Source organism: Scardinius erythrophthalmus (assembly GCF_964197995.2).
Source record: "Scardinius erythrophthalmus genome assembly, chromosome: 12".
In the NCBI taxonomy this organism is placed as follows: domain Eukaryota; kingdom Metazoa; phylum Chordata; class Actinopteri; order Cypriniformes; family Leuciscidae; genus Scardinius; species Scardinius erythrophthalmus.
This window is the reverse complement of record NC_138232.1, coordinates 31889668-31902912: the sequence shown is the minus strand read 5'-3', so window position 1 is coordinate 31902912 and position 13245 is coordinate 31889668. Positions and strand designations below refer to the sequence as shown.

The 13245-nt window shown below is 37.3% G+C and overlaps 1 protein-coding gene across 4 annotated transcripts in view; it reads right to left on the bottom strand.

Annotated features, from left to right (window-relative positions):
* The window catches only part of col18a1b (collagen type XVIII alpha 1 chain b), a 164203-nt gene that overhangs the window by 56025 nt on the left and 94933 nt on the right, over positions 1-13245 (bottom strand). For all 4 annotated transcript variants that reach the window (XM_081380997.1, XM_081380994.1, XM_081380996.1 and 1 more), the window contains exons 5-6: positions 5263-5335; positions 2813-2958 (exon numbers count right to left, since the gene is read on the bottom strand). In XM_081380997.1, coding sequence (XP_081237123.1) covers positions 2813-2958; positions 5263-5335 — 219 coding nt within the window. The remainder of the gene's footprint in view (positions 1-2812; positions 2959-5262; positions 5336-13245) is intronic.

The window sequence follows — 13245 nt, the reverse complement described above, 5'->3', positions numbered from 1 at the left end:
AAAGTGCATCAATCCATCAAAAAAGTCCATCTATCCATTATAAAAGTGCATCTATCCATTATAAAAGTCTATCTTCTCCATTATAAAAGAGCATCTATCCATTATAAAAGTGCATCTATCTATTATAAAAGAGCATCTGTCCATCATAAAAGTACATCTCTTCATCATAAAAGTGCATCTCTTCATCATAAAAGTGCATCTATCCATTATAAAAGTCTATCTCTCCATTATAAAAGTGCATCTATCCATCAAAAAAGTCCATCTATCCATTATAAAAGTGCATATATCCATTATAAAAGTCTATCTCTCCATTATAAAAGAGCATCTATCCATTATAAAAGTGCATCTCTTCATCATAAAATTGCATCTATCCATTATAAAAGTGCATCTATCCATCAAAAAAGTCCATCTATCCATTATAAAAGTGCATCTATCTTTTTATAAAAGTCTATCTCTCCATTATAAAAGAGCATCTATCCATTATAAAAGTGCATCTATCCATTATAAAAGAGCATCTGTCCATCATAAAAGTGCATCTCTTCATCATAAAAGAGCATCTATCCATCAAAAAAATACATCTATCCATCATAAAAGTGCATCTCTTCATCATAAAAGTGCATTTCTTCATCATAAAAGTGCATCTATCCATTATACAAGTCTATCTCTCCATTATAAAAGTGCATCTATCCATCAAAAAAGTCCATCTATCCATTACAAAAGTGCATCTATCCATTATAAAAGTCTATCTCTCCATTATAAAAGAGCATCTATCCATTATAAAAGTGCATCTCTTCATCATAAAAGTGCATCTATCCATTGTAAAAGAGCATCTATCCATCATAAAAGTACATCTATCCATCAAAAAAGTGCATGTCTTTTTTTTTTAAATAAAAATAAAAATAAAAGTGCATGTCTTCATGTTCATTTTATGAAGTAGGCCTATATTATACATTTTCTGAGTCATCATATTGAAGTTGTTGAGTTTTGTGTCCGTGGTGTTCTTTCATGCCACAGGGATAAAAGAAAGCATACAGTTTAGGCGGAAATTGTGAAAAAATGTGTGTTATTTCTGGTTTAAATAAGTCATGTGACCTCTGTGTTTGTCAGACAGATTCAGTACTGGGCTTAAATGAAAGCCTAAAAGGTCCCCTTTCCAGCGATACCAAGCACCATATTATAGAATATTGACATATCCCTAGCATGAGCCTAAACCAGATATACACCAGATTTCAAAAACGGAATTTATCTTAGGGGGTTAGTAACTTCATGAGCTGAAAAAAAGTGATTTTGCTACCACCCCTGCACTGCTATCGTGATTTTTCTAATACTAGGGGTGTATACCTTGCCAAAAAACAATGATAGCATTTTTCCCCCCGATGATACCGATCAACCCCCCTGGCTCATGGACTAGGCCTTTATGTCTTTCGGAATTTTGAGAGCAGCCTACAATTCTATTGAGGTTCTGAGCCTGCTGATCAACTATTAGTGAAATCATCACAGATCCATTGATTTTGGTTGGATTTTTATGATTTTTTCTGTGGAATGAGTATACTGTTTGGTGAAAAAGAATGACATATTGACTGATGTCATAACTTGGGAGAATAGTTGATTGCCAATGAAGTAAAGATGAAAATATTGGAAAAAGTGAGAAAACGCCTAATTTTTTGCATTAAATTGATGCAAAATCATGTAGAAATGTGTTTTAAGAGTTATTTTTTCAGTGGATGTTGTCAGCACATGTGTTCTGTGTATCTGGAATGCATTTATTGACAGCCTACCAAACCCACTGAGGATTTGAGGAAAAAAAAAACATTTTTCACATTTTTCTGGTAAAAATAAAGGGTGCATACACTAAAATGGCCACAATTTTTTTTTCGCGATATTTCCGGCAGAGCAGACCCTCCAATTATCGGTTCTTAGGGTCAAAGTTAACAGAAAAAACACAAATAAAAAGTATGGCAGACCATGTCAGGTTCAACCCATTTTATTGAGCTTTTGAGACTTTGGCTCCCCGACTATTGTAACCTTGTTGTTATAAGTCATCCAGTGTGAACCACTGCCACTGGCGGTCAGGAAGAACGAAATAGAATAGAGAGTTACTGTATCTATGTAACTGCGGTTCTATGAGTTCTGGATAACCATCAGAGCTTTCTGTCTCTGAGTCAGGGCGAGAAGATTCCTTAGGGACAGTCTGCAGGAAGTCACAGGTTAAGTAGAGGAGGACCTTGAGTCATCCTGGTCACGAGGGACTTTGTTTCTATTACACTCGGCACAATGATGATGTAGTGTTTTATGGTTAAAGCGCTTGAATTGGATTAATCACTAGATTGACGGCTCTATCATTTACCGTGTGCCACAGAATAGGAGCCAAGAAGCTAAGACAGATCATCATACATTCACCAGGATTTGTTACTTATTCTAAATAATTATAAGTTTAAGTATACCACTTAGGCATGAAATCAGTAGAAAAGACTTCAGGTGTAAGAGGAAAATTGCTTGGAAAATGACAAGGTGACAAGATGATGGCCGGGGCTGGGTGGAGGAAGATCACTCCTTGGCCCAGTGGACTGTGGTGGAGTTTTCACAAAGATGAAGGACTCATCGTTAGACAGGAAGAGCTCGATTTCGGACATGATGGCTTTTGGGCATGGGCCAAATGCAAAAAAAAAAAAAAACTGCAGAGGAACATAGACCTCCTCTCGTGCTGATTGGGTAGATAATTTGAACAGGTTCCTCCCGAACTTTAATAAAACATAATTTAATACATTTGATTTAAAAAAGTAAAAAATAATAATCTAAAACAAAATTGCACCTTTTCTCCACAAGTTCCACCTGTGCTGCAGAGTGAGACTGTTGTCCCATTAGCTTCCCGATCACGTTTTGGCCCTGTGAATCTATGGTCTGCTTGGTCCCTCTTCTTTTCCTTCACACCTTTATCTCCTTTAGCGCCAGAGAAACCTGATGAAAACAGTACTGGAAGGTTCATCCTGGACAAAGGCCATAAATTATAATACCCTTTGAACTTATAATTTTTCTCAGAAAATGCATGTATCTGTGTCTACATACTGTATATGTATATGAAGTGTGCATCTATTCTTGTACGATTAGATCAGTGGTCTCAAAACGGTTCCACGGAGGGCCTAGTGTATGCAGGTTTTCTCTTTTACCTTGAACAAAACTGATTGAATAGGTCACTAATTGGTTAAGATCTCCCCTCACCTGGTAGTCTAGGTCTTAATTGGGCACTAATTGAAGGGAAAGACCAAAAACCTGCATACACTAGGCCCTCCGTGGAACCGGTTTGAGAACTCTGGATTAGATGGTCAGACATTAAGGTCTCATGCCTTGGTTACTCAGTTTCTTACCGGTGCTCAACGACTGCGCCCCCCTGCGCCCACTCGGGTGCCCTCATGGGGCCTGAGCCTAGTCTTAAAATCTCTTACATTTCCTCTGTTCGAACCTTTGGAGCAGAGTGACCTGAAGTGGATCTCACTGAAGACAGTGTTTCTCTTGCCCATTACTTCTACTAAGCGTGTGAGTGAACTCCACACATTATCAGTTAACACATCCTATATACGGTGGAATGTGGATGACTCAGTTGTTATGGCCGAACTCAGCATTTCTACCCTCGAGGCTTTCTGCCCTTTTCAGAAACAGGGCTATTGAGCTGGCAGTGTTTAATCCTCCGACATTGAATACACAGAAGGGAAGTGGAAGCAGACTTTTGTGGAAGCAGACTTTTGTGCTGAGGGCCACAGAAGTTTTTCAGCAATCAGACCAACATTTTCTCGGTTATGGGGGGCCAAAAAGAGGTCAGACCCTCTCAAAGCAGAGATTGCCACACTGGGTAGTTGAGGTTATCCAACCCGATCTCACGGGAAAACGTACAAATTCTACGAGGTGGCTAATTCGTACGAATTCATACGACCTCACTCGTACGAATTAGTACGATTTTTGCAAAATCTTACATATTTTACGAATTCCCCAATTCGTATGAATTCATACGAATGACCTACCCCTGACCCCGCCCCTAAACCTACCCATCACGTGGGTTTAGACAAATCGTACAAATTCGTACGAGTGAGGTCGTACAAATTCGTACGAATTAGCCATCTTTTTATCATTTGTACGAATTCGTACGAATTGGTCGTGAGATAGTGTTGGGTTATCACCCATGCTTACGAATCCAATAAATATCCATTGCCATTGGGGGTGAGATGCCATTCGACAAGAGCCATCTCAACGTCTTGGGCTGCACTAAAAGGTGTCCCTCTAAGTGACATCTGTGCAGCAACTACATGATCATCAACAAACACTTTTTCCAGATACTACAGGGTTAATGTGGCTGCTTCCAATATTATTGAAGCTGTATACAAGCAAGCTGATGTGTCAGCTTTGCCAAAGTAATTTAAAAATGTGATAAACATATTTTCCATAAATTCAAAAGCTATGTTTTTCAAACTTCTAGCACTGTGTATTTAGAGACTGTAGTGGCTTAATTTGCCTATGTGAAAAATCACTCTTGAAGAAATGCATTGACTCTACCTTGATTGCATTATATGGAAAACAGTATTTAAGGATGTCAAAGACAACAAACTAGAGTTGCTCTGCAGACAGACTTGGCTTTGTAATTTATAAAAATACAGTCAAAACAGTAAATTGTGAAATATTTTTTACAATTTAAAATAACTATTTTCTATTTTAATATATTGTAAAAAGTTAAATATTTTGTTTTTCCTGTGATAGCAATGCATTATTTTCAGTGACAATTACTCCAGTCCTCACTGTTACATGATCCTTAAGAAATCATTCTAATATTCTGATTTGACTCAATATAAAAGAATCATGGTGATCCCAGACATTTTAAAGGTAATGTTAAAACAATTAAACTTTTGAAACATATGATAAAACTATTGCAATGTCCACAAGATGGCACTGCAGCATTTTTATTGCAATCTTTTGGAAGATATTTTTGCCTGCATGCCTATTTCAGCATCATATTTTGTGAGCTAAAATGACATTTGTTGGTCACATATTATAGATTCCACAATTTTTAAAATGATATGCCAAAGCCAGGGATAACCAAATAAAAAACAGTTCCTGATGTAAGCATCACCATCAATAAACATTCACTGCACTTTCTAAACAAACACATACAACATTCTATAATTTGAGTTATATAAATTTCCAGTTTCTTTGTCCTCTTGTCTTGCATTAATTAAAAAAACTGACAAAATTTGAAAATTCAGAAATTTCACAGACCTGTCTCTCTCTGATGGTCATCTGTGTCCAACATAGGCTTACCCACTTTAGAAACAGGTTGTGGAGGCAGGGGCTAAAAAACAGAATGGACAACTTTTAAAGAGACATATCTTGTGATTGATATAAGATGTTGTTTAGTTACTTTATCATACTTAGTAATGAAAAACCTTACTAAACATTACTTAAGCTATGTCAGGTTATTTTGTCTGATATAATTAATTCCATAGTGCAATATGCTCTTTAGACTCCATATCCCCTTTGCATCCATTGGAATGGAAATCACTTTGTGTGTGTGTGTGTTTTTGTTTAAACCAATAAAATGTAATGCTTTTATAATATGAGTAATGCCTGGGGCCTCATTTATAAACGTTGCGTACGCACAAAAGTAAGTAAGTAAGTAAGTAAACTTTATTTATATAGCACCCATCACAGAAAGAATCACAGAGTGCTTTACAAGTAGCAGTATACAATTTAAAAAGCATCATATAAACAAAAAACATAAAACATAAAAAACACAATCAACTAAAAGCTTGTCTAAATAGTAATGTCTTCAGCTGTTTTTTAAAAGAAACAATAGAATCGGCCACACGCAATGACAAGGGCAAGGCATTCCACATTTTTGGAGCAGTCGCCTGGAAAGAGCGATCTCCCCGAGTTTTAAGGCGGGTTTTAGGTACCATCAGGAGATTTTGACCTGAGGAGCGAAGAATACGAGACGAAGAGTAAGGGGTCAACATGTCAGTGATATATTGAGGCGTCTGTCCATGTAGTGCTTTAAAAGTTAAAATTAAAATTTTATAATCAATTCTGTATTTTACCGGAAGCCAGTGGAGAGAAAATAAAATCGGAGTAATGTGTGCCCTTCTGTTTGTTCCTGTTAAAAGCCTGGCTGCGGCATTTTGAACCAGTTGGAGACGGTTCAAAGAACAATTGTTAAAACAAGTAAAAAGAGAATTACAATAATCTAACCGTGAAGAAATAAAAGCATGAACGATCATCTCCATGTTAGTTTTGGGCAGTATTTTTCTTAATTTAGAGATATTTCTCAAATGATAAAAACAGCTTCTGACCAGCTGTCTAGAATGACCATCCAGGGACATCGATTGGTCAAACAAAACACCAAGGTTTCTCAGGCTCGTCTGGAAAGACGAGTCTAAAGAACAGAGGTGTTGTTTAATTTGAGATATTTTTTGTTCTGGAGCGATGATCATAGTTTCAGTCTTTTTTGTATTCAGTTGTAGAAAATTGTTATATAACCAAGACTTAATGCACGACAGACATTCCAGTAAATCCGTTAATTTTCCAAACTCAGAATCATTAAAAGAAACGTACAACTGAATGTCATCAGCATAAAAGTGATAAGACACATTATTAAAGTTTCTGATTATTTCACCAAGCGGGCTCATATATAATAAAAACAAAAGAGGACCTAAAACTGAACCCTGAGGAACTCCGTATGACAGAGGGGTCATATCTGACAAAATGTTATTAACAGACACACAGAAAGATCTGTCGCTCAGGTAAGAGGTAAACCATCTAAAAACAACACCAGAAAAACCCATTTCATTGTGTAATCGATTTAACAGGACCGTATGGTCTAATGTATCAAACGCAGAAGATAAGTCAAGTAAAATCAGCACTGTGTACTGTCTTGAGTCAGCAGCCATCATAATGTCATTTGAAACTTTAAGAAGTGCCGTCTCAGTTGAATGGCATTTCCGGAAACCTGACTGAAATTTATCAAGTATATTTTTCCCATTAAGAAATGTAGTCAGCTGGCCAGCGACCACTCTCTCAAGAATTTTTGATAAAAAAGGCAATTTAGATATCGGCCTGTAGTTAGTTGGCACAGAAAAATCCAAATTAGGTTTCTTTAGTAAAGGGCTGACAACTGCTTGTTTAAAATGACTAGGAACAGATCCACTTAAAAGGGAAAGGTTAATCATTTTAACAACAAATGGTCCAAGTAAATCAAACACATTTAATAACAACGAAGTCGGCACTACATCGAGCGGGCTAGAAGATGGTTTCATTTTACTTAATATGCTCTTAATATCATCTAGATTGATTGGAGAAAAAGTATCCCAAGTGTATGAGGCAGCTGACCCACATGAAATGACATCAAGAGATGGAATTATAGTATTTCTAATATCTTGCACCTTGTTTACAAAAGCATTTAAAAACCTATTGCAATCACTCTTTGAGTGTACAGGCACTTGGGGAGCAAGGGGAGAGACGATCTTAGATATTGTATCAAACAGGACTTTAGAATTATTCTTATTCTGAGTTACAAGATTAGTAAAGTATTCTGACCTGGCCTCAAAAGAAGGCGTACGCCGCTCTCTACGCAATAATCGGCATTTATTAAAAAGCAAACTTGACGGGAAAATGTGCGGTCCTTCACGCAAGCTCTGACCCAGGCGTACGCACAAAAACGGGTGAAATGAGAAATGGCGACACCGTCGGCAGATGGAAGAAACACGTGAAAGTGTGTGAAACTGTAGATCGTTGTGTAAAAGAAATGGCAATACTGCCTCTCATAAATAACATGAAGATTTCACAAAGCAAGTCTTACAATTAACAGTCTACACAAACACCCGTTTGATCGATCTGCAGTGTAAAACAAACAAAATCAAACGAAGATTACAACAGAAATGCAATTTAACACATATTTGCAAAAAGATATAAATATGTTCTGCAATAATATTAGCATTATGCAATTCATCCTCATAACACATCTGTAGCTTGTCAGATGCAATCAAATGGATGGTAATAAAAAGCCACGATGCCATCACAATACGTAATGACGCACAATGGCTGATCATGCGCTTCACGCTTGCGCGTGAGTGAAGTTACGTTTCTTGGTTTTCCTCTGTGTTTGCCATGATTTCGCAATCGATGAATATTAACTTGTGGGCGTTTCACGGTCTATTTATGGGCAACTATGGGCGTGACATGAAGCCGCAAAAGCTGCGCTACATTTAGAATTGATTGTGATTTATTAAAGGAAAACTGCGTAGGATGTGCGTGCGCACGGTTTTATAAATCCGAATATTTCTGTGCGTACGCACGTCCTATGTTTCATCCGTACGCCACTTCTGACGCAAATCCTACGCAAAGTTTTATAAATGAGGCCCCTGGTCACTATTGGTTCCTGATCAACCAATCACAATGAAGATTTTTATCTCTGTTTTATCTTGGGATGCCCATCCTGAGGTAGAGACTACATCAGCTCCAGAAAAAAATGAATACGACCTCATTTCACAAGTTCATTTTGTATTGTTTTGCGACTTTTTTCTGCAACAGATTAATTAATATGCATCGGACTCAGTGTGCAAGGTTTCTGTGTGTGACGAATTTTTAAGATGATGAATACAAAAAACGCATACGAAAATTTCTGACTCAGTGTGCAAGGACCTTTAGTCTGATTGAGCTTATAAAGCGTAACAAGCATGGATAACCGACTAGAGTAGACAGTAAGCCTCAATCCCAATTCTATTGTATACCCCTTCCCCAACCCCTTCATGTGAATGCGCAAAACAGAGGGGTAGGGGAAAGTGAATGGGTAAGGGATAGAAATGGGATAATTACCTTTATATGCTAATTTATATTCATGGTAGCCTGATCAACTTGCATCTGTTATAATCTTAATAGTGTCAAGTAATAATATTCAAAGTTAATTTGAAGATCGTTCAGAGCTGTAGAACACAGGGATTGTTTAAATTTTAATGTCTATCACAATGGTCACACACACACACACACACACACACACACACACACACACACACACACACACACACACACACACACACACACACACACACACACACACACACACACACACACACACACACAGATGCATTGGTGCTATATGCACACAATCATATTGTAAGATGGAAAGATTGTAACTGTAACTGTTGCTCTTCTTCTTCTTCTTCTTCTTCTTCTTCTTCTTCTTCTTCTTCTTCTCTCTCTCTCTCTCTGGTAATTTTTACATACATGCTAGGTACAATTACAGTTTTTTTCAATTGCTTACACACTAAAATTAAACTTTTCCCACAATTAGCAAAACCTTACACTCAAGGAGCAAAACACAAGGCTAGATTTGCACAACTGGAAGCACATTGTCAGCTTCACACTATTTGCAAAACATTACACACAGTGATTTGCAAAACACTTAACACACTTGTATACATCAGACACAGAAGTATATCATAATGTCACTTCCTTGCAATTCCAAAGCACTGACTGTCAAATTACCACACCTTTGAGCCAATCTGTTAAACACAGCCATCAGGTACACAAACACATGATTGCAAAATTGTAGACACACCAATCAGGTTTAAGCACTATAAAATGTGATAAAATATATAAAATATAATCAATGTCCCTGGGCAACATGGGGGTAACATCACCCTTTGCGCTGCCATTTCACAGCATGGGGTTCACCTCCGTAATGAAATGCACCAGATGCAATACACTGTTATCAATAACTTTGTTATGTATTTTATATACTTAAAGTGAAGAATAAGACGACACAGACACGTGTCTCTCGACACTTTCGTGACTCTCGTGTCTGTGTCGTCTTATTCTTCACTTTACTGTAAGTATATAAAATACATAAAGTCGACTCCGCAGCTGTGCAAGGATAGAATCGACATTCAAGACGGTTCTTCCCGCGTTGTCTTGCTAATGAGGATATTGCTTGTGATGTTGATGAAATTCTCTGGCCAGATCCAGCTAGGCGAAGAGATCATGTATATTATGTTTACTGTAGTATTTTCTGTACAATATTGTCTTTTTTTTAGATTATTTTTTGGTTGTTGTTGTTTACTGTAATTTTAACCTGTACTGGATACAGTATTTTACATTTGTCTGTTGTTTGCTGAGCTAACAGTGTTATGCACACTACTGTTGTAACATGAAAACTGGGACATGTTTTGTTGTGATTCTCCATGTTGACATGTTGACTGATTTGGGTATATGGAGAGAAATAAATGATATTTTCCTCAGTCTGCAGCATTGGTCTTGTGTAGTGTTTGGTGAACTATTGTATAGTTGCACTTTCTGTGTACTTCATTTACAGTACTCTAATCACTGAGAATTAGACTTGCTAAACGTGTTTTAGGTTAGCAACAGCAGTGTGTAACTGGTTCAAAAAGATTGAAGTCATATGAAATGTGTGTGTTTCGTCTGGTAACAAAATATTGTTTTTATAAATTTGTGTATAGTTTTGACAAAAATGTTCCATTTTGCAAATGATCTAAAGTGTTGTGCTACTTTGGTGTAGGGTTGTGTTAATTGTGTGTAGTGTTTTGACAAACCGGGCCCTGTTTTCAAAATTGTGCTTAAGCAACTGAAAAAAACTGTAATGGTATATGATTTTAGCATCCCATGCATCTACAGTGAGGAAAATAAGTATTTGAACACCCTGCTATTTTGAAAGTTCTCCCACTTGGAAATCATGGAGGGGTCTGAAATTGTCATCGTAGGTGCATGTCCACTGTGAGAGACATAAAAAAAAAAAAAAATCCAGAAATCACAATATATGATTTTTTACAGTTTTTTACAATCACTTTGTTACTATTTTCAGAACCTTGATGTCATTTTTCACAACTCTAGACACAAAACTCACAACCAATGATCAAAATGCACATTTTTCAAAACTCTAACCCTTTTCTCAATTGCTTGGATACAATACACATAAAACTTAGATCATTTGTTCATTCAACAAAAATCACCTGTTCAATATGACACAACTTAACATCAAAGTACTACTATTTCAAAAGGCAATTCACACATTACATTTCAAATGAGTGTCTATTCATTTCCTTACATTGATCTAACTATCAATTGATACAACTGCTCAAAATGATAAGAAACTATTGCATTACTCTGAATGCATAGTTGTATGGAAACAGACAAACAATCTTCCATGTTTACTAAATCATGAAAGTTTCAAGATAACGATATTCATTGTCACCAATTAGCATGGAGCATGAACCAATTAGACTACAATATCCATGGATGTAGCCTAATATTTGATCATACTGCTTCATCAGACACTGTGTCTATGGTCCCAAACACTGTACTACCTTTTCAGACTATGTACAGTATTGACAGCACTGCACTGTATAGATCATCACTCCTGTTCTGTTTCTTACAGTACAAGCAAGCAAGTTGAGGAACACTGCATTTGATGTTTTACAGTACTGTCTTTTCTTTTCTATTTCATAGCTAATTATTTTTTGCTTTGATTCAAATAAACCTATGTTGTGATTGTACTGTAGTGTTTTGCATCAATATATTACAAACTTTGTTCAATGATTCCACTGTAGTATTCTCTCTACTACTGCAGTGCCTTTACAGAGATGTATTTACTGTACATGTAGTGCCATAATGAAACCTGTATCACCTATTTTGTTCTACAATATTTAATGATTGTACGAACAATGACACAATGAAACTATCAGTTGCTTGTGTGTGGGTGATCTATAGTTATGTCTCAACGGTATTTCACAGTAAATTAGTTTTTTGAACCAATGATTGTGCAAGTGCAAGATTTCTTTAAAGATGTGAATACACAATGCAATGTTTTGAACATTAGATAGCCTGTGTTACAAGTGATAACCGTTTTGAGTTTTGTGTCTAGAGTTTTGAAAAATGAGATCAAGGTTCTGAAAATAGTAGCAAAGTGATTGTAAAAAACTGTAACTATTTATTTGTATGATACAGCTGCAAATAAGTATTTGAACACCTGTCTATCAGCTAGAATTCTGACCCTCAAAGACCTGTTAGTCTGCCTTTAAAATGTCCACCTCCACTCCATTTATTATCCTAAATTAGATGCACCTGTTTGAGGTCGTTAGCTGCATAAAGACACCTAATGGAAGAAGCTAAACATGACTGTCACTCTCCCTCGGACTGGGGCTCCATGCAAGATCTCACCTCGTGGGGTCTCAATGATCCTAAGAAAGGTGAGAAATCAGCCCAGAACTACACGGGAGGAGCTGGTCAATGACCTGAAAAGAGATGGGACCACCGTTTCCAAGGCTACTGTTGGTAATACACTAAGACGTCATGGTTTGAAATTATGCATGGCACGGAAGATTCCCCTGCTTAAACCAGCACATGTCAAGGCCCGTCTTAAGTTTGCCAATGACCATTTGGATGATCCAGAGGAGTCATGGGAGAAAGTCATGTGGTCAGATGAGACCAAAATAGAACTTTTTGGTCATAATTCCACTAAACATGTTTGGAGGAAGAAGAATGATGAGTACCATCCCAAGAACACCATCCCTACTGTGAAGCATGGGGGTGGTAGCATCATGCACTGTATTAAGGAGAGGATGACCGGGGCCATGTATTGCGAGATTTTGGGGAACAAACTCCTTCCCTCAGTTAGAGCATTGAAGATAGGTCGAGGCTGGGTCTTCCAACATGACAATGACCCGAAGCACACAGCCAGGATAACCAAGGAGTGGCTCTGTAAGAAGCATATCAAGGTTCTGGCGTGGCCTAGCCAGTCTCCAGACCTAAACCCAATAGAGAATCTTTGGAGGGAGCTCAAACTCTGTGTTTCTCAGCGACAGCCCAGAAACCTGACTGATCTAGAGAAGATCTGTGTGGAGGAGTGGGCCAAAATCCCTCCTGCAGTGTGTGCAAACCTGGTGAAAAACTACAGGAAACGTTTGACCTCTGTAATTGCAAACAAATATTAACATTGATTTTCTCAGGTGTTCAAATACTTATTTGCAGCTGTATCATACAAATAAATAGTTAAAAAATCATACATTGTGATTTCTGGATTTTTTTTTTCAGATTATGTCTCTCACAGTGGACATGCACCTACGATGACAATTTCAGACCCCTCCATGATTTCTAAGTGGGAGAACTTGCAAAATAGCAGGGTGTTCAAATACTTATTTTCCTCACTGTATTTTGTAACGATTTCAGTTGTAACCATAGTCTCGCGTCGCCAGA